The sequence below is a fragment of the Falco cherrug genome, chromosome Z (assembly GCF_023634085.1).
Source record: "Falco cherrug isolate bFalChe1 chromosome Z, bFalChe1.pri, whole genome shotgun sequence".
NCBI classification, from domain to species: domain Eukaryota; kingdom Metazoa; phylum Chordata; class Aves; order Falconiformes; family Falconidae; genus Falco; species Falco cherrug.
Genome location: NC_073720.1, coordinates 74571767 through 74592521, shown reverse-complemented (window position 1 = coordinate 74592521; position 20755 = coordinate 74571767). Strand labels below are relative to the sequence as shown.

The 20755-nt window shown below is 42.4% G+C and overlaps 1 protein-coding gene across 7 annotated transcripts in view; it reads left to right on the top strand.

Moving 5' to 3' along the window:
• The first annotated feature begins 847 nt into the window (after positions 1-847).
• INIP (INTS3 and NABP interacting protein) overlaps positions 848-20755 on the top strand; it is a 231057-nt gene continuing 211149 nt past the window's right edge. The window contains exons 1-7 of one of the 7 annotated variants that reach the window (XM_055698437.1): positions 848-1001; positions 1562-1676; positions 2170-2254; positions 10552-10654; positions 13216-13306; positions 15029-15150; positions 15237-15884. In XM_055698437.1, the coding sequence (XP_055554412.1) occupies positions 2230-2254; positions 10552-10654; positions 13216-13306; positions 15029-15124 (315 nt within the window). In that variant the 5' untranslated portion in view covers positions 848-1001; positions 1562-1676; positions 2170-2229 and the 3' untranslated portion in view covers positions 15125-15150; positions 15237-15884. The other 6 variants (XM_055698438.1, XM_055698435.1, XM_055698433.1 and 3 more) reach the window with 6 other exon arrangements.

Here is a 20755-nt window from a genome sequence, read left to right as displayed (position 1 = left end):
ATTAAGCAGGCAGTGTGACTGGTTTCTTGGCTGGCCAGATTGGCCCCATCTGTTCGCGGCCTGCTGTGTTATTTATTCATTGCAGTTCTCAAGAACTGGTTTTACCCACCTATGATCAGAGGTACAGCTGTTAGGGGCCACAGTTCACATCACTACTCAGCTTGGTTGTGTCAAAGTTAAGTGTTTTGACCACGAGCACACTAAAAAAAATAAATAAAAAATCACGAATTGTGCTATTTAAGGCTTACCCTGCAGGACAGACTTGATCATGTAAGAAAAGATACTCTCATTTGAAAAGCCATCACTTGCCATTTCAAAACTAAAACATGCATTAGTAACATGGATGCACAACCCCTTCTGGAATTCATGCTGAAGAGTCATTCCTGCTGTGTTCAAACTCAGACTGCGCGGCGGCGATGAAGAAGTGGCACAACCTTTCCACTTTTCTTTTTGCCGTTTAACTGTGCTGATGCCCCAAGGCCCCTTAGCGTGATCCACGCATGACCCTCTCACTTGCTCCCGAACCCCTCCCTTGCAGGCACCAAGCCACCACTAAGCAGAGCCACCGTTTAAAACCCGAAGCGAACGGTCACTGGGGCCCGGCCCCCGCCCCCGCCCCCTCAGCCGGGCCCCGCCCCCTCAGCCGGGCCCCGCCCCCTCAGCCGGGCCCCGCCCCCTCAGCCGGGCCCCGCCCCCTCAGCCGGGCCCCGCCCCCTCAGCCGGGCCCCGCCCCGCCTCGCGCCGCTTGACGGGGGCTGTCCGGCCCGCCCTGTCCGCCAAGCTACTGAAGGTGGCGCGCCTCGCCGTCACCCGGGCGGAAGCTGGACGGCGCGGATATGTCGTTGCGCAGTGCGTGCGTCATGGGCACGTGCCGCGAGCTCATTGGCTGCGAGAGCCAAGTTGGGCACGGGTGGGGCGGCATGGCCGTGAGGCGGCCGGGCTGCGGCTAGAGGCGGGCGGGGGTGAGCGGAGCAGCGCCCGCCCGATCCCGGAGCCCTCGGGTAGGTGGGCAGCGGGAGGGCAGGTGCCCGGGCAGGGCGGCGGCAGCGGACGGGCAGCGCACCCCTGCCGGCCCGAGGAGGGCGCGACGGCGGGAGAGTCCGTCCCTTGTGCGGGGAGGGGGCAGCGGGACTGCCCACGGGCACGGGGCGGTGAGGCGGGAGGCAGAGCCCTCCGGCGGGCGGGGGCAGCCTGGGCTCCGCGTCCCGTCCCTTCCCCGCCTCCCGGCCCGGGAGCAGCCCCGGCCCTACAGCCGCCCCGCCGCTGGGCTCCGCGCCGTGCCGGACTCTCAGCGGCTGGGCGGGGGCGGGCAGTGAGCCCGCCGGCAGATGAGGCCCCGCGGACCTCGGCGAGGCGCAGCGGGGGCAGCAGCGCTGGCCGCCCCCCCCCCCCCCCCCCCCCGGGGTGCGGGCCAGGCCAGGCCGCGCCGTGGCCCGTCAGTTCGCACCGCCTTTGAGTTACTTGGTTGCGCTGGGTTTGGTGCGCAGGGTCTCGCAGTTCCGGGGCGTAACTGTTCCCTGCTCTCTTGTTGGATTCTGACTGAGATCCGCGTTTCCTGCAGGATTCAGCGCTGCCATCCCTCCCCTCCGCCCGGCTGAGCTGGAGCCCTTTGCCGCCGCACTTCACATAGCCTGGCACCTTAATGGAAACAGCAGTTGATGGTGGTCTGAGTTGACGTATGGTTGAACAGTGGGCATCGCTTTTTGTTTTGCCACAGCTGTGAGGATGGCAGCTTTTGGCCGGCCTCGTATCAGAGTTTTAAACTGCCTTTCCTCAATCGGTTCTCTTGAGTTAGAGCCTACACCGAGGTCTTTCGACGCTTTAGCGTTTGAAGAGTATAATGCTTTAACATGCTGCTTAAGTGTGGGCCAGCATACTTTGTCAGGAAGAAGTTCTGTTAGGAAAAATTATGTGCGACTCCGGAATTACTGGAGAGGTTATTCTTAAAGCACTAGAATCTGAAAAAGAATTGATTGCAACTCTTGATATTTCAAGCTAAAAATTTCAATCAGAACAATATAAGTAGTATTACATGGTTTAAGCAATATGTATGCTGTATTTGGCTTATGCTTTGTAATGCTTGCCATACTTAAAAAATCCCTAACAGAATGAAATCCAAGCTTTTCTTTTAAAGGAATAGGTTTATCTTACATTGTGCCTGTTCTACAGATATTTGTGGGATTAAAAGATTTGAACTGCAGCTGAATAAAACGGGCTGAAGATTCAAGGATGGCAGCAAATCCTTCGGGACAAGGTAAGTTTTAATCTGAGTATTCAAGGGAAAAAGTTAAGTGCCAAATGTCAGTGAAGTCACCAAAACCGTAAGTTTACTTAATGAAAGAGCAGAAAAGGGAAGAGCGGCAGGAAGGTTGGGCTGAAAGTAGCAGAACGTGTGCTTGGGAAAAGACACACACATTAAATGGTTGAAAAAGACCATTGATGGCTGGGGACTGTGCATTCCCTTTATCCTCAGGTTATAACGTACCTATCATGCCAGTGGTTCTGTGGTTATTTCCTGAAGCATATCTCAGACACTTAACAACACTTAGCATTGAACATTACTTGCAGTTCTTGCACTCGGCATCAGGGAACAGCCAGAAGTGTTAATATATTCCATGTTGTGATGGGAACAGTAAGACCTAGTCAGTAATAGCTGTCAGAGACAGCAGGTGGCTAGGTCTAGGAGGAAAAGCCCAATAAAGTCATAACGCTAGCTCCGATGAAATATTTCTTTGCCTGATGGTGCACCTGATTTGCATCCGTAAAATCCTTCAAGACACGAAGATTTACCTGTCTAGCGGAGGCATGTGTGTTGCAGGGAGCTGAGGGTCTGGGCGAGGCCGGCGCAGGCCGGGGAAGTGGTCGGCCACGCGGTAGATTGAAGGAGGGTCTTAAATCGCCCTCTAGTGGTGCTTTCTGGAAGTTTTAGTGGAACTCAGGCTTGCCTCTTCCACGGAAAAGCTGAGGAGAAAAAAGTTTCTCAGGTATGGCTTTTCACTTACTGATTATGAGAAATGAATTCAGAAGTTTCCCAGCACCCAGAGACTTCATGCACATTTTTGTGTGAGTGTCCTTATCCAGGAAAGCAGTCGACAAAGCTGGATGTAATTAATTCTGAAATGCTGATACTTTGTAAGGGGTAACAGATCACTTGTGTGGTTCCCTAAAGGAACTGTTTATCATATGAAAATTATTTGCGCTAAGCAGGCAAGAAACACTTTTCAAGTTTAACCAGCCAAATAAGCTTATGAATAATGCACCTAGGAAAATTAGAAAGGAACAGGTAAATTTGAGCAACAGCTGAAAACCTCTCTATCTTTCTCTTTGCCAGATGCAGCCTGGTAGTGAAAGAGATTTAGAAAAATACTGTATTTTCAGCTTGCTGCGTGTCACATATATTGGTACCGTGCAAGCAATTAATTCTCTCATTTCCCCCTTTTTGGACAACAGGAACAGGGATTTCCTGAAACACTCACTGGAAGGGTTATGAGTGGTAGCACTTACTCAAAATGGTAAAGGTAAATTAAGCATTAGTCTTCTACACAGCTTGCAATTTTTTGTACAGAGTTGTTTCTTTCGCTTTGACTAGTACCGGCTGTTTTCCTAGGAGTTAGTTGACTGTTGATTGCAGACTCTTGACTACAAAGGTTAAGATCTTGTGCACTGGACTTCCTTTATTTTATTGGCCTCTTAGGAAAGCAGTCTTTTGATTAGAATTTCAAATATGAGGAGCTGCATGTGAGTGCAACAAAAGCAAATACAAAGTCTTACTTCAGGCCATTAGTACCACATAGAACTGATTGCGTGAGACTGATTACAGCATTTAAAAGAAGTGGAAAAGCTTTTGGTGTGCTGTGTGTATCCACAAGATTTGTTTATATACCAGAGTGGTACATTTTGGTAGTGGTGTTGGAAACCAGCTTCTAAGTTACAGGAATTACTTTCAGGTGCTTGGTAATACACTGTTTCTGCAGCAGTACTTCACAGTACTTACATAACATGCAGTAATAAGGGTGCTCTTGTAAAGTGTTTGCTTGTTCGCAGCAAGGCCAGAGCATACCTTGTGTCTTAGTAAATTAAAAGATTCCATGTCAGGTCTCGTGGAGGAAGCCCTCTGAGACGAGAGAAATGTGACAGCTCAGGAAGGAACGGTCCCCGAAAGGTGGAAGAAGTACAGGTCCTGCTTCAGACAGGGCTGAACTTCTCAGAAAAGAAGAGTTCTGCTATGTTGGAAGAACCAAGCTCTTGAAATATGTACAGAATTCTAAGCTTCAGACTGCAGCGATTCTACAATGTCTCTTTCTGTCTGGGTGGTTTTTTATCCTTTTGGCCTAAAGGTATGCAAGTGCGTTCACGTAACACAATCTGAGCAGCTAGATTTAGCTTTATGTTCACCTAGTCTGTGTTAAAAATGAAGATTGTGCACTGAATTACATGATTATGTACAAACTTGGATGCGCTGCATCTGAGTGTGATGTGTGTGCAAGCACAGTACTTGAGGACTGTAGCATATCTCTTCCCTGGAGAGCTTTGTGGCTGTAAAGCAGTCAGTAACATACATTCAGCTATGCATGTAGCTGTTTTCTGGAGGGATAGACGAGATGTTGGTACATCTTTTAGTAATCAAGTTAATTTACTGATTTATTAATACACCTTTTGTTTCATTGTCACACAATGTATATGAAAGCATATCTGAATGTAAATTGTTACTGAAAATATTGATGTGCAGCAGATTTTTAGATGACGTTTTGCGATGCCAGTAGTCATAAGTAGAAGAGAAAATCAAAATACAGTTACTCCATCCTTTTTCCCAAGCATTGTGCATTTAGTAAGGTCTTTGGATTCTGCTTTTTAAGAGGTTGCTCATTAAGGCTACCCTTTATGAAAGCATGCACATCAGTAAAGAAATGGCTGTTGAAATGCTTTCTGAATTGAGCAGGCAGATCAGTGTGCAGTGACAGTGCTTTTTAACATACAGAGCTTAGAACAGACATCTAGCTTTGAAACCATTTTTCCAGGTAGAAGTGTATCTTGAACATAAAGTTGTAGACTAGGGCTCTTGTGCTGTTTACACATCTATGGACAAATGATAAATAATCCATTTTAGAAAAAAACTTACACTGTGAATTTGAAGCAACCAGCAGATCAGGGAAAAGATACAAGATGAAAAGCAAGAACTTTGAAGTAGATAAATGTAGTACTGTTTCTTGCCATGCAGGGTTAGCTAGCAGAATTTCTGTCAGTGATGTTAGCAACCTCACTGGTAGGTGAGGTAGTGTGGTAGGATTAGGCTAAAGAGCGAAGCTTGCTGTGAGCTCTTAAAGCTACCAGTATCACTCAGCAAGGCTACAGCTTTCTCTATTTTTCTGCCTTTCACATGCAAAACATTGGTGTTAAGTAAACTTTTATCTTCTGCACAGACCACATAATACAATGTTTGATGTCAGTAACAGAGGTGTCAGAAAGAACAAGTTTTAAAATTTAAATGTCCTGAATCTGCTACGTTAGAGAATAATCTGAGGAGCCAGGTGCTCAGTTTGACATCTGACACTGCCATTAATCTGTTTAGCTGCCTTGAATGGGTCATTTTGGGTCAGGACTCTTGTGTCTGCAAAGCAGAGAAGAATATTAATGAACTGCAGTATTCACGAACTGTTCAAACTCATAATAGTAGTGCAACTCAGCACAGTTAAGGGAAGTCTAAACTCTAAAGCTTTATTAAGTTGCTGTGTTTGAAAATCTATACTTCCTTTCACATAATGAGAATCCCGTCTGTATTAAAGATGCCTTTTTTAATTGGCATTTTTAGTACTAGAAACCAGAACAGATATCAAATCTATAGATGAAAAATTACTTTCTTTATAATGGAAGTAGAAAGCTTCTGTAGCTGTTTCAGGTTGGTCTTTATGAATAAACACTGTGGCATCCTGGGTAGGGAAGTATCTAAATGCAAGTCTTGCTGATGTATTGCCACATATGATGAACTATTTTGTAAGGATGCCAGACTTCTCTCTAGAATGGATTTCTCATGTCCCACCCTCTCCATTGTTACCTTCTAAATTAATAGGCTTTACTTTGCATTTTAAAAAAGTTTAAAATACCTGTAGGAGCTTCACATTGCTCAGCTAAGGAGCACTAACATGTATATGCTGAATGTCCTTCATTTTCTCAGGTAGGCTTTTTTCTAGTTAACATTAAATTACATTTTCAGTACAGCAGGTTGCTGATGGGTGCTGTCTGAATTCTAGAGCAGCATACTATGTGTTGTGGTTTAACTCCAACCAGCAACCAAGCCACACACAGTCACTTACTGCGCCCCCCCCCGCCTCCCTCCCTCCCTCCCTCCCTTGTGGGATGGGGAAGAGAATCAGAAGGGTAAAAGTGAGAAAATGCATGGGTTGAAATAAAGGCAGTTTAGTAGGTAAAGCAAAAGTTGCACATGCAAGCAAAGCAAACCAAGGAATTAATTCACCACTTCCCATTGGCAGGCAGTTGTTCAGCCATCTCCGGGAAGGCATAGCTCCATCACACATAACAGTTGCTTGGGAAGACAAATGCCATCACTCCCAACTTCCTCCTCCTTCCCCCATCTTATATACTTAGCATAATGTCATATGGTATGGAATATCCCTTTGGTCCGTTGGGGTCCTGGTGGTGTCCACTGTGACCCCTCCCAGCTTCTTGTGCACTCCCAGCCTGCTGGCTCAGTGTAAGCACTGCCCAGCAGTAACAAAACCACCCCTCTATTATCAACAGTTTTCATCGCTAATCCAAAACATAGCACCATACTAGCTTCTTTGAAGAAAACTAACTATCCCAGGCAAAACCAGCACATAGAGGGTTTGTTTTGTTTTTAAAAAAAAACCTGTCTTAGTGGAGGGATAAGAAAATGAAGAAAAAATACTTGGGTGTCTTCTGAGTCCCTTTTAGAGTTTCTGTCGTAAGGTACTATAACAAGACATACTAAAACAGAAGAGAGTGATAATCTTGCAGTTTCTTATCGCAGTTTAAAAACAGCATTTAAAATTTTATTCTTACATGTCTCAAGTCTTTCTGAATCATGCCATCTGCTTCATGGTAAATGTAAGCATATTTAGTCTGTATTTTTTAGCTGACAGCAACTTAAATTAGAAAGTGGTCTTCTTTTTCTTGCCTCAATCACCATATTGTCTAAATTCCAAGCATGCATTTAGATTTGTGTAGTTTCGGGTAAACAAGCACTAGCAGAAGGCTGCTGAGTAATGTGCCAAGTATTATGCTTTTTGGCTGAAAACTCTGTAGAATGAGCATACAGACATGGATCACTGGTTCAGACCTTCTTAGAGGTACTTCAGTCATCCTGTCAGAGTATCGTCCCCAGAATTTCTGAGAAAGTAAAGTCTGGGCTAGCTGCCACTCAGAAATATTGAATCTTAGCTTGTTAGCAAGAACTCTCAGCCTTTTTATCTCTTAGAGCACACATTCAGCTGTGTTTTCATCTTTCAATCTCACTGCAAGTGCAGGGTGTTCAAAAAAAAAAAAGTGTACGATACATGAAGAGCAGAGAAACATCAAAGACGTGAATCAATACACTTACCAAACAGAGTTTAGGTGGAACTAATGCCATGTGGGAAGGACAGATTAACAGATGGGAAAACAGCAGTTAATTAAATTTAATTAAAAGAATCTGTTAACAAATGTAAAGATGGGTATGGATGATCTTGCATAAAACCACAGTAAAATGTAATCAAATGACTCTCTTCTTTCAAGAACTCTGAGACACTGAGGCTCAGGGCTGTGTATGTTAGGCACAGAAGAAGGAAAATGTGGGGGTTTGATAGTAAGGCGATATGGATGCAAATTATTATTTAGAGTTGAAAGTTTCTGCCTGATAATTGTCTCCTTAGAGCCACACTCATGAAGGAAATACTGGATTATGTAACTGAGTAGCAACAGAAGATCTCTTAAAGGGAATGAACTTTTAAGTGCAGCTACTGAAAATAAATTTGAAATCATTTTACCTTGGCATGCTGATACTGTGCTTAAGAGTTGCATTGTCTGGGCTTCCTGACAGCTTGTGGGTTACCGTTTTTTAGTGATGTTAGTAAAACAGTACTCGGGACAGGGCCACAACATGCAGAAGTTTCCAATGAGAATTACTTTGACTTTTTGTATGGAGGAGATAAAGAAGGTAACTTGACTCTTACGTCTTTTTTTTTTTTTTTTTTTTTATGACAGTGTAGTGGCTTGATATTTATAGAATAGCAGCAAATGAGAGGTAAAAAAAATGTGTATATTCTTGACGTGAATGTCCTTAGTGGCATAGAGGCCTGTAAGAGTCAGTTCTGCAGGTGTTGTTCTTAATTGTGCTATACAGGCATATGGAGCAACATTAGGGACTTGTGTATCTGGTTTGTTTGGTGGACTGTTGTGTTACCTAGCTGGTAACTAGTGCCATGCAGCCACTCATTTGCTGCCCCCTCACACAGAGAGAAGGGAGGGCGAATTGAAAGGAAAGTAAAACTCAAGGGTTGATGTAAGAACTACTTAATAATTGAAAGATAGTAAACCAAAAAGAACAGTAATAGTAATCATAATAATAATAGTCATAATGAAAAGGAGGAAGAAGGAGAGAGGGATGAAATCCAAAGGGAAGGGAGAAAAGAAAACAAGTGACGCACAGTGCAAGTGCTCACTACCCATTGACTGATGCCCAGCCAGTCTCCGAGCAATGATCTTCAGCCCCGGCCAACCCATCCCCCTGCCCCAGTTTATATACCAAGCATGATGTCCCGCAGTATGTATATATAGGTGTTTATCTGCCTGTTTTGTGTGTGTATATATATAGGTATGCATTTGTCTCGTTCAGGTCAGCTGTCCTAGCTGTGTCCCCTCCCAAATTCTTGTGCCCCTCCAGCCCTCTCACTGACACCTGAGAAACTGGAAAGTCCTTGACTTAGTGTAACCATTACCCAGCAACAACCAAACCATTAGTGTGTTATTAGCCTTGTTCTTACACCAAATGCAAAACCCAGCACTGCAGCAGCTACTAAGAAGAAAATTAATTCTATCCCAGCTGAAACCAGGACATGGCTGCAATGTGATCCTTTTCCATGTAAGAGTCCTGTGTAAGTGCAGCAGTTTTGCCACATTCTCCATTTAAAAGGCAACTTTGAAAAGACACAAATGGCAGCTATTTTAGGCATTTTCTACACTCCCTCAGTCATTTTACTTCCTGACCCCTTTTTTTAGTATACAAAGTCCTTTTGGGAGAATGATGTGCAAAGCAAATAAAGGTCACGTTCTCATTGTGCCCAGACAGTTTAATTTTGCTTCTGTATTCCAGCATTGTGGTCATACTCAGAGTAAGGATGGTCTGTTGTCCTGGTTTTGACTGGGATCGAGCTAATCTTCTTAAATTAATTTCTTTAGTATCTGGTACAGTGCTGTGTTTTGGGTTTAGTATGAGAGTGTTGGTAACACACAGATAGTTTGAGTTGTTGCTTTCAGTTTTTGTATGTGTTGCCAGTGAGCACAAGAAGCTGGGGGGGAGCACAGCCAGGACAGGTGACCTCAACTAGCCAAAGGGGTATTCCATACCATAGAACATCACGCTCAGTGTATGAGCTGGGGGCAGTTGGCCTGGAGTCGTTCATTGCAGCTGGGGGACTGGCTGGCCATTGGTCACAGATGGTGAGCAAGTGTATTGTGCGTTGCCTGTTTAGAGGGGGTTTCCTCTTGGGTTGAATTCCGCTCTCTCTCCCCTCTTCATTACAATTATTGTTATTAATATTATTCTTAATGTTATAATCTAGTATTTTTCTTTATTTCAATTATTAATTTGTTCTTATCTCAACCTACAGGTTTTACCTTTATCCGATTCTCCTTCCCATCCACCTTTTTCTGATTCTCCTCCCCATCCCAGTGTGGGGTGGCGAGTGAGCGAGTGGCTGTGTGGTGCTTAGCTACCAGCTGGGGTTAAACTATGATGGGGTGTATGTAAGGACATCAGTATATTAAAACGAAAACCTTTCTGCATAGATTGAATAAAAGGTGGTGATTCTTGTATAAGCACATGTACAAGCTTAGTTGTCATCTCATTCTTGGCTGTTACATATGTAAAACTTATGTTACAGTTTTTCACTGGCATGAGAAATTAGGCACCATGAGTATATTACTCCATTAATTTTGAGTTGTACATTCAGTGACTGAATTTTAAGTCTAGAACCTGTAAGTTTACTTTTTTTTTTGAAAGGCAAGTATTTGATCATGTACCTTGTTTGTAGCTCTGGAGCTGGCTTGGGAAGGGGTAGGATCTAGCTTGAGATAGAAATGTGCATTTTAAAATGATTACTATGTATGATAGTGTAAGGAAGCTATTTCATGTTGTAAAATGAGAAAAGGAAAAATGAAACCTATTTATTAATAGAGTTTCAGATGGGTGCAAAGCTTTAAAGATTAGTGTATTCATCATAATGTCATATTGTACAGAGGCTTTTAATTCCACAAGATTAAGAACTGGGCCATAGAAACCAAGTAAACCTCTTAATATTTTTCTGTCATTCCTACCAGGTTTCCAGAATAAAAATAGGGTTGCAATCCTGGCAGAACTAGACAAGGAGAAGAGAAAGTTACTTATGCAAAACCAGTCTTCCACAAATCACCCTGGAGCCAGGTATTTTATGTTCTTAGACCTGTTCAGACATCACTGATTACATCAAAGGAAAAAAACAAACCAAAAACAAGTGAGCTGTAAACTCATGTAAACACTTACAAGGAGTGTTTTCTGACCATCCTCAATAACCAGTCAGAGAGACCTTGCACTTCAGCAACATATTAGTATCCAAAATTGTTCACAGACCCTGAATTTTGGCTTATGTGATTTCCATTTGAGAAGGGGAGAACCAGATATGCTTACACAACTGCACTAAAGTCTATCTTAAAGAAGGATCAGGGAGCAGGCACTGAGAAAGCATTTAATTGTAAAGCTGAAATGCCCGAAGGAGTGGGAGTAGTAGACCGTTAGGTTCAGGGTAGAACCTAATGTGTTTTGAGAACAGTTACGGCAGCGAGTGGGCGAGTTATCTTTGAAACTCCCTGTGTGCAAGATAAAGCCACCGATGTTACTGCAAAACAAAACTCTATCTTTCTGTAAAAGGTGCTGTGTTGTAAGATGATTCTACACTCTAAGGTGTAATAATCTAATCTGAATGTAAAAGTTGCTACTGGGATTTCTCCCATTTAAGACAAAAAGGTTAGATTTTTGTTGTAAATCAGTAACTAGAAAATTACATGCTGGTTTACATGGAGAAATTGAGATAGTTGAACTTTTGGGTTAGCATGAAGTGAGTGCAGTGCTGTGTTCTAGACACAGTGTTTTACATGCAGTGTCTCTAAAAGAGTCAAATACTCTGAATACAGTGTGAGTGCTGCCTGTGTGTTTTTTCAAAGAGATTCTAGGTCAGTTAATTCCTTCATACTGTCAAAAAGCATGTAGAATATTTGAAATTACCTGAGTTAGATCTCTGAGTGAGTCTGTATACAGTTATTATTCAAGCAAAGTTATTGGTTAGAGAAGAACAGAAATATCAGGGGGTTATGTACAACCCCTGACTCCTAGCAACAGTGTATCCGTACTTCATTGCAAGTGTGTGGCAGAGTTTCAGGGAGTGCTTGTTTGATTTCCTTTTTAAGGAAAAATAGTGCTATATGCTAGTGAGCAGTATTAGAATTTACTAATTTTGAAGGTGGGGTTGGAGGAGGGCTACAAAGCAGCAGTCAGATTCTCTGCTTTGGCATGGTGGGCTGATGTAGGATTTTTGAGAAGCTGACAGTTCTCTGGCAGGGATGCTGTGCCAAAGGTTTTGGACCACAGAATTACCAGAAATGAGACCATAGAAATTCTACAAACTTGACAGAAAAGAGCTTGATGTACCTAAAGCACAATAGTGGCATGGCCAGTGTAAGGATGAATGATTAATTGATTTCTGGCATTGGCATATGGGGATCCTCTATCCAAAACCAGAAGACCTCTCTTGAAAAGTGTCAGCTTATGATGAGGCCTTCTCTAAAGAAATCATATTGAAAAGTTACAGAGTACAGAATTAAATGCAAAATAAATATCTTCAAACTGGATACTATGTTTTAAAACAAACAGAGTAATATGTTTCTCCAGCAGTGAAGCTTATCTTAATATTTGTCATAACATCTGTTCAGAGGATTTTTTACTTAGCTTTCATTATGCATTTAGGCATAGATTTGGCTAAAGGTCTTTTCATGAGCATGGTTGCTTTTGAAAAACTGATTTACTGATTTACCGGTTGTTGACATTGAAGCTGCTGGGAAAGGACAGTTGATGAGTTTGCTTGAATCCATTGTTGTCCTTCATACTTTTATCTCTGAGCAAGGAGGGCTGGGCTTTCAGCACCAGTCTGCAGAGCCAATTTCAAAGGTAGTTGTAAATTGCCTTGTTAGACAGCCATAATGGCAGTCCTCACTGATTGCTGTCTGGAGGATGGCTAATCATGCTACATGTATAGAGTTGGGGAAAAAAAAAAAGGTCTGCTTTTTATTTCTTTTTTTGGTTAGCAAGGTGGACAAGTCTTAAGATACAAAAGCCAAGAAAACCTATTTAGGAATTTTAATTTGAAACCTAATATATGCTGCATTGAGATAGGTAACAAAAATCAGGTTTAGGTACTGTAAGCTTAATCATCTGAGGACCATTGTTACAGTTACATCGGAGCTCCTTTACCATAAACAGTGATCTGCTGCCCACCCACCAAAAAACTGGTCTTCAGTGGAAGCACTAAGAGATATCTTCAGTATATCACAGTTGTTTAGAACAGTCACTGAGTTGACTGAGTAATGGTGAAAACACAAAGCAGTTTTTAAAAAAATTGGTGACATTGTGTTAACATTGCACCCCAGCGGGCTGCACTGGCTTCAGTGGGACACCACCCATGAGCGAATCCACATCAGGCTCTGGGGGTGTGAGTCTTCTGGGTTTAGTTTGGCATCAGTTGTTTGTGCTAGGTCAAATGATACAGCTATGGTCACTCCATTTTCCTCTTCTCTCTCACGTTAACAAATAGTAATTCCAAACAATAGTTAACAATTGTCAAGCCATGAATCAAATAAATTATGGGCTCTGCAAATTATGGAATCTATGGCTAGAATGGCAAGGAGACCTTTTATTCTGTGGTATGTATCATACTATCTTGTTCTTTTTTGCAGCATTGCACTTGCAAGATCACCGCTGAACAAGGATTTCCGTGATCATGCTGAGCAACAGCACATTGCAGCACAGCAGAAGGCTGCACTACAGGTTAGACGATGCTGTCAGGTAGAGTTTAGCTGGGCTTTCAGTCCAGAGACCAGTCCTGCACCCAGACAGAATGAAAAGCCACATTTAGAGATTAGGTTTCATACATTTCTGTATTTGTAACAAAGTTTCTTCTTCTGTTAATGAAAGCTTAAATACATCAACTCATTATCCCTCAATACGCTTGTAAGAATCTAGCCTACACCATCATCAGGGCTGTTCCGTACATCTCAGTCAAGAGTCAGTTTCATCACACTTCTCAATGTCTCATGAACAGTAGGGAGAACTAGCCACACCGCTTTCCTTGGTTGAATCTGAGTAGACCCAAGTAAGTACCGTGCAGTTACAAGTGACAGGGTGAAAGATTTGGAAAACTTATTTGTATATTTACGGGCTTACATTTGCTGCTATTTTGCTCATGTCAGGTGAGGCCGAGTTTGATGCTGAAATTGGAAGTTGAGCAGGACAGCCGGTACAATGGCCATATGTCTTTCTGGCACTCTATAGACAGTGTGACTTGGCAGAGGGCACAGGAATGGGAACAATGTTGAGATGCAAACTAGCAGCCCTGTCCGCATATCTTATGCCTTGTTCTGTTTCCATTACCCAGTAAAGGCCTGGATTGTTTTGCCTGAAGTGAATGGGAGTGGAAGTGAGCTCTGGGTTGTGTCCTGTGTTGATCACAGAATGTTGTACGCTGGAAGGATCCTCTGGAGGTTTCTAGCTCAGTGCCCTGCTCAAAGTATAACTCACAGCAGTGCTATATCACATTGGTCAGAGTGTGATCAAATCAAGTTTGGAAGTTTCCTTGGCTCTGAGTCTAGCAGGCTTCTTTATATATTATCACTGGATATCTGAAAACAGCATAAGATCTCCTGTCGGCTTTCTCTTTGTACAAGAAGTCTTCTCACCATCCCCTTGGATGCTGAGAGCTCCAGCCCAGCCGCAGCTGTCGCGTTGGGTCACTGCTGAACTCCCTCCAGCTTGTATCTGAAACTGACCACAGTATCCCAAATACAGCTTTTGGCCTGTTTGCTGTGCTGTTGCATCTCACTGTACTGGTAGCCTTTATCACTGCAAGGGCACACTGCTGGCTTAGGTTAAATTTGATATCCACTAGGCTTTTTCCTTAGTGGTGGAAGGAAGGAATATACAGGCCATCCAGCTTAGTGGAATCCAGTCTCTGAATTGGGAAGGATTACATAGGATTTTACAAAGGTTATCCAGAGCTGTAAGCAGCAGCTGCCCTCCTCAGGTGAACAAGCATATACATATCACATGAGCAGAATGCTGGTGTCCCATGTTGTACAGGAGTGTGTCTGGTCATGTGTCATTTGTACACGTAGCCTCACGTTGTGTGACACTACTGATGCACACTTCTGGCAGTGATACGCAGCAGCTGTCACAAATCAAGACCTGTAATTTGGTTATAGAGGGGAGTAGAAACGTGGGGTGTAGGCAGAGGAGAGTGATCAGGGGTTCATTTACCACTCTCCTCATCTCCATGGGATTTGCTGAAAAATGAGCAGCAGGGAATGGCCAAGTTAATTCCTTTGATGGGTCCTCTTCAGATGTGGCTGATCTAAAAATACTGGTTTTGAATTTGACAATCAGTTGAGGAGCAGGCTGGGAGAAATAAATAATTAATCCACAGAACCTGTAAAGACTTGAATTATATCAGTGCTGCAGGGAGTTATGTTTTAACAAATGTTTTTCTCTTTCCAGCACGCCCATGCACATTCGTCAGGATACTTCATAACTCAAGACTCTGCATTTGGAAATCTTATTCTTCCTGTCTTACCTCGACTTGAGGCAGAATGAGGAATGTTCTTTCTCAGAACTACAAGGTTTGATTTATCCATAGCAGAAACCTGCCTGACCTTTTAATGTCTTTACTTACCTTAAAACCTGTTTTTTTTCTGGATTTTTGCAGTTGCCTTTCAGGAGCATGAACTCTAATGTTGAAAAAGCAATGTTGTTGAACAGCAATTTTTATCTTATGCTTTGGTTCCTCTGTCAAAGTCAGATGTAAGACTTCCTTGCTGCGTGAAGTGCATAGTTGCTTGCTCTTCCCTATTTCTGTGCTTCCTTTAAATGAATGTCCAAACCAGAGTCATCAAGAGATGCACACTCTGTCAGCATTTGTGTTTTTTTATTGTGTACAGGTACTGCATTTGAGTTTAATGAAATACAAAAGTTACTTTTGTCCATCAAAACAGACATGAATTTATCGAATGCAACAGTCAGTTGTTTGGGTGTGGTTTTGGTTTTTTGTTTCATTTTTCCCCTGTATGCAGGAACACTGCTAGTGTCCTGTCTGCTGGTGTAGTATCATCTCATCTAAAGTCGTTAGATATAGTGTGCCTGCTCTTGCTCTGTTTCATGAAATAAAAAAATGAAGTGGGGAAAAAGAGAGTATGTTGGTGATTTTCAGGAAATATTATGTTTATGCATGAATACTTAATGAATATGTATGAATAAGTTCTGTATATGGTGTATGGTTTTGAAGCTTGGTGTGCATTGATCGTGAGAGGACTGTCACGCAGCTGGCCATCAATAAAGAAGTGTCTGCTTATCTGCATCACATTGGTGTCGATAAGTTCTTCATTCCGAGATTTTGGTAACATTGTCTGCACGGACAATTCATGTAAAAGGTCCTCTTTTTCTAGTTATGCCTTTTTCAATACTTGGTGTGTTTCATTTTGGTTTTGCCTTTTTTCTTGCTGGTTTTATCTCTGGTAACCAATTCCAGCTCCATGCTGAAAGAAAATTTAAGGTAAATTACTTTGGAATTGTGATCATACTACCAGAACAAAGTAACTTAGAGTGAAAAATAGTCCTTACGTAGACTTTCACATATCTGCACACCTTGAAACATACAATTGTTCTCGTACATTGGTTGCTTTACCCATGGAGGCAAGTTTTAGAAAACAAAAAGAACAAGAGAAGTTAAATGAGAATCAGAAGTCAGAAAGCATCTATTAAATTGGGGGCAATTGAAGCATCTCCATCCTTTGCAGAAACTTAGCTGTCCCATGAAGTTTCAGGGTTGTAGTCTACAGATTTGCTTAGTGACGCTTTGAGCATCCTGTTTCCATCTGCAGGGGATTGCCTGAACCCCATAACACTACTGAACTGTAAGCACTGTTAACAATCTCATCCTTCATGAATACAGCGGGAAGGCCAAGAGATCAGTGCATGTATAAATAAAATGCTACTGCTTTTACATAGCTCAGTACAGACCTTTGCAGAAGCTGTAGCACAGTGAAATGGTTTCGAGAAGAAGAATCTTGTGGAGGAGGCTCAATAGAGCTTAAAGATGTGAATTGTAATATAAGCTGTTTGTATCATGTGCTTTTTTGAGGGTTCTGATGTGGTGAGTCATGGGAACGATGATGGTTTTTGTGGGCAGTGGAGAAAGGAGTACTGTCATTGCTTTTTTCAGTGGTTGACTCTGTAGCTTTTTATTCCCAAGAGTAACTTTACCACGAAGCTGTCCTGACTACTCATTATTCTGCAGCATGAGCTGAGTATCTTAGATGCTTTGATGAAAAAGATCACCAAATCTCTGTGTGTAGAAGAGGCAGCTATGAATCAGTCTAAGCTTGGAAACATACAAAAGCAAAGAAGGTAATGCAGATCTAGTGGGAATTTTGAATTGTAGATTTCAGTTCAATTTTATAAAGTAGGCTGAGCGTTTTAACATTAAGTGAGCTTTTTTTTTTTTTTTTTTCCCCTTGAGAAAAATGGCAAAAGAATGTCTGCTTTCTGTAGAAGTAGACCCTCTGTTCTAACAAATAGAACTGTACAGTCTCTCGGTGTTGCTGCACAGACTGCATACAATCCAGGCAATGAAAGAGTAAAGATCCTTCTCCTTTGGAAAGCTATCGTTGCTCCACTGAATGAGTTGAACTTGCTGGCTGTGTTTTCATCTCGGGTATTGGAAGATCTGCTTTTGGAAAGCTGGGGCCTGGGCTCAAAGATGGAGGTACTCAAAAGAAGGGTAAAAACTGAACCAGTTCTAGTATTTTTAAGGTGTAGTGCCTCAGATTATTCTGTATAATCATCAGGGACTTGGTGATACATATAGATATAATAAACCATCAAAGATACAAATGTTGTATATGGAAACTTCTACCTTAGAAACCACAGACTCTAGCAATTAGTGTCAGATGCATCACTTTGCCTTGCCACCCTTACTTTTTCTATTCCATGTTAATCAGTATTAAAACCATTAATCTATCACCATACAGTAATTTCAGCAAAATATTTTCTCCTATTGAAATTGCATGTTCAAATTCAAATCATTATTAGTTAAGAGTATACCCGAACCAGAAAGTGTCTGGGATATCTTGCTTCTGGCAGTAACCATTAACTTGATCACATAAAAGCAGAGAGTTTGTTAATGTAGTGCTGACCTGGGTACCTAAAAGTGTCTTAACGCACATAATCACTCAAGAGTTATTGAATTTGCTACAGTAGTAATTGGCCTTTCTACTCAACACGGTTGGTTGGTGTGAAGTCCATATCAGAGCTGGGTGGTAGAGGGAGAGCAGGTCGCAGTACTGGGTAGGTCTTAGATGAAACAAGTCCCATAGATGGGAGGTGTGCTTAGACTTTCAAAGTGATGGCAGTCATAACCTGTCAAGAGTAGACGAGGTAGGGAAGCCAAATACCTTGAACTGAGGCACTGAAGGAAGTGAACCACAGATTCTTTCTTAGCACTGTAGTTTCTTTCTTCCCCTAGACAAGTTTTCTCTCCACACCCTTATTTCCCAAAGCCACTCACCACCTCCCCACCATTACAGGCCTGTAAAATGCTGGTTTAAACCAAGAAGCCTGACCTGTAGAACCACTCATGGTTTCCTACCACTGCAGGGGTTTAGTCTCTATTTTTCTGAGTATTTCCACTCTGCTGATCTCTTCGAAGCGCTGGTATGAAAATAATCAATAGTACCTGACATTATATTTGTACTTCATGTCAGCACACAGAATACACCATGAAACTCATTGTTGGAAATAAATTACACCCCTTGATTTACTTGTCAGGAATTTCCTAGTTGCCTTGATATGTTCAATCAGTTTAAATAGCTAAATGCTACTTCTGCCTTCGTGTGCAGTCATCACAGGCCAAGCCAGCTGTGATTTGCATGTCCTGTAAACACAGCTAGGTACCACTGTTCGTGCTGAGGAGTCCAGTCTGAAGTAGACACTTTGGATAGCTGTAGTCTTTTATTAGACCTGTGTCACAAGGACTGGAGGTCATTCGTTGTCTTGCTGCACAGCAGAGAGGTCAGTGCTCTGACCCTAACCTTGTAGAAATGCATGAAGAGACCAGGTTTTTCCCATCCTTTTTATAAAAAAAGAGGAAGGTATTGATTATCAACCAGGCAACAAGGAACATGAGCTTGAATTGGTGGAAGGAAATGCAGACGACTATGTCTTAGAGTGCACAACTTTTTGTGGCTTGATCTACTGCATTTACAATCGTTCAAGGACAGAGCACAAGGGCTTAAGGAGGGTGATGAGCCTAGAATAGCATGTCATGCAGTCACAGACATGTGAGCAGTCAGTGACTTCTCTCAATACATCTCTTAAGCATGACAATAGTTCAAACAGGGTTTGGTGTATTCACCAGGAAGAAGCATTGCTACAAATAGCTGTCATATGCAGGTGATGTTCTTTCACCTTGTGTCTGCATAAACATATATTCAAAATCAGGAGAATGCTTGAGAAAGCAGCTGGATGATTCCTGTTGGTCAAAATTACGACACTGATGATTCCTCCTGTCAAACCAGCTCAAACAGCAAGTTTTCTTGAAGGACAGGATCAGTGCACTGTGCTATGGACTTCTGCTGAAAACAAACCTGTTCCCATGTCCTAGAGAACAGGTGGTAAAAAACAAAAGGATGCATGAATCCTAAGGGAAAAGCTAGGAAGAGGCAGGTCTCTGCTGGGTGGTCTGTGTGCACAGATGCCTGTGAAAGAGGAGGTAGAGAGAGAGGGAAGGATTGCCAGCATGAAACTGGAAGAGGGTTCCCATCCAGAGCTTTATGTGCCTGGTTTATGTTTTGCTAACATACAGAAAATTCTGTAGCATCTGCTAGTAATGCTCTTATGTCTGGAAAGTCTGGTAACTGGTGTGTTCTGAAGCACTTTTTGGAGGCTCAAGGGAATCCTTCTCAGGCTAAAATACACTATGGACCTTTCTGTAGTGAACAGTAACTCTGAAGACTAGTTGGCAAAGTGGATTTTCACATGCTGTTGGGTTAAATACTTGCCTTGGTTGAGTTCCTACATTTGTTGGGAACAGAGCTTGCCCAAAGCTTTTTACAACAAGGACACCACCTTCTCCTTGTTTCCTGTTTCTTGCTCTTGATAGAAGGAATCAAGTGACTACCTCACTGGAAAAACTATTTTTATGTAATATGTAATATTTAACAAACCTTCCCTGAATACAGGGTTTTGATAGAGGAAGAAAACAGGTTAAATGCACTACGTGGAGAAAACTTGATTAGTGCGTTTGGACATGATGGAAAACGATACTTAACCACTGGTGAGGAAACTGCTCTTCTCCTTACTTACTACACTCTGCCAGGTTCATTCAGGCATTGAATTATGAAACCTGGAGGCACAGGTGTCAACCTCCTCTCATTAAGGCGTCTCATCTGGATACTTCAGTATCAGTGGACTCTACTTCTGGCATGCAGGTTTTGTAGATTGTGTCTGTGTCTGGAACTGGTTAAAAATCTACCTTATTTTTGTCCCAATAATCGTTCTGATTCATTTACAAGTGCAAATAACAAGCTTGTACACTGCCTTCACTATGCACATGTTGCACTGTACATTGATTGGCGTATGTGTATTACTGATTGATAGAGTATGAGTTTCAGTAAGGAAAGATGTCTCATTGTTAAAAAAAATATATGTAGATTTACAGACATCTTTACATCTTAAGAGGCTCTTTTGGTGCACTACCTGAATCTTCATGAGCCAAACTAAGTTACTGTTACGTTTAGTTTTGCAGATGGAGAGAAATGCAGAGGCGTTGCGATGCTGGCGGATAGACAGAAAGCCTGTGGAGTTGTCAGGATTAGCTGCTGATTAGTGAGCTTGTGATTAGTCAGCCTCTTGATTAGAAGCATCACCTGAAGATTTACCACTCTGCATCCCACACCGTCCGCTGGCTCATCTCCCCCTCCTAGAAGATGCTGAGATCTTTGGTTTCTGCTTTGTCTTTGCTTTCATGGATAGCTAGTGCTTGGTTTTGTTTTGTTGTTTTTTTTTTTTTTCCAGATGGTGAAGACAACAAAAAAGGGCAGAATTTGGGCCTTTTATGTTTGAAATTTTAGATGGGGAGGGTGGTGATAAAAAAGACAGCAGTATTATACTCAGTGTTTGGAAGCAAGGGCAGTGTACTTTCCTGCTCACAACAGTGACCAGATAAACTTG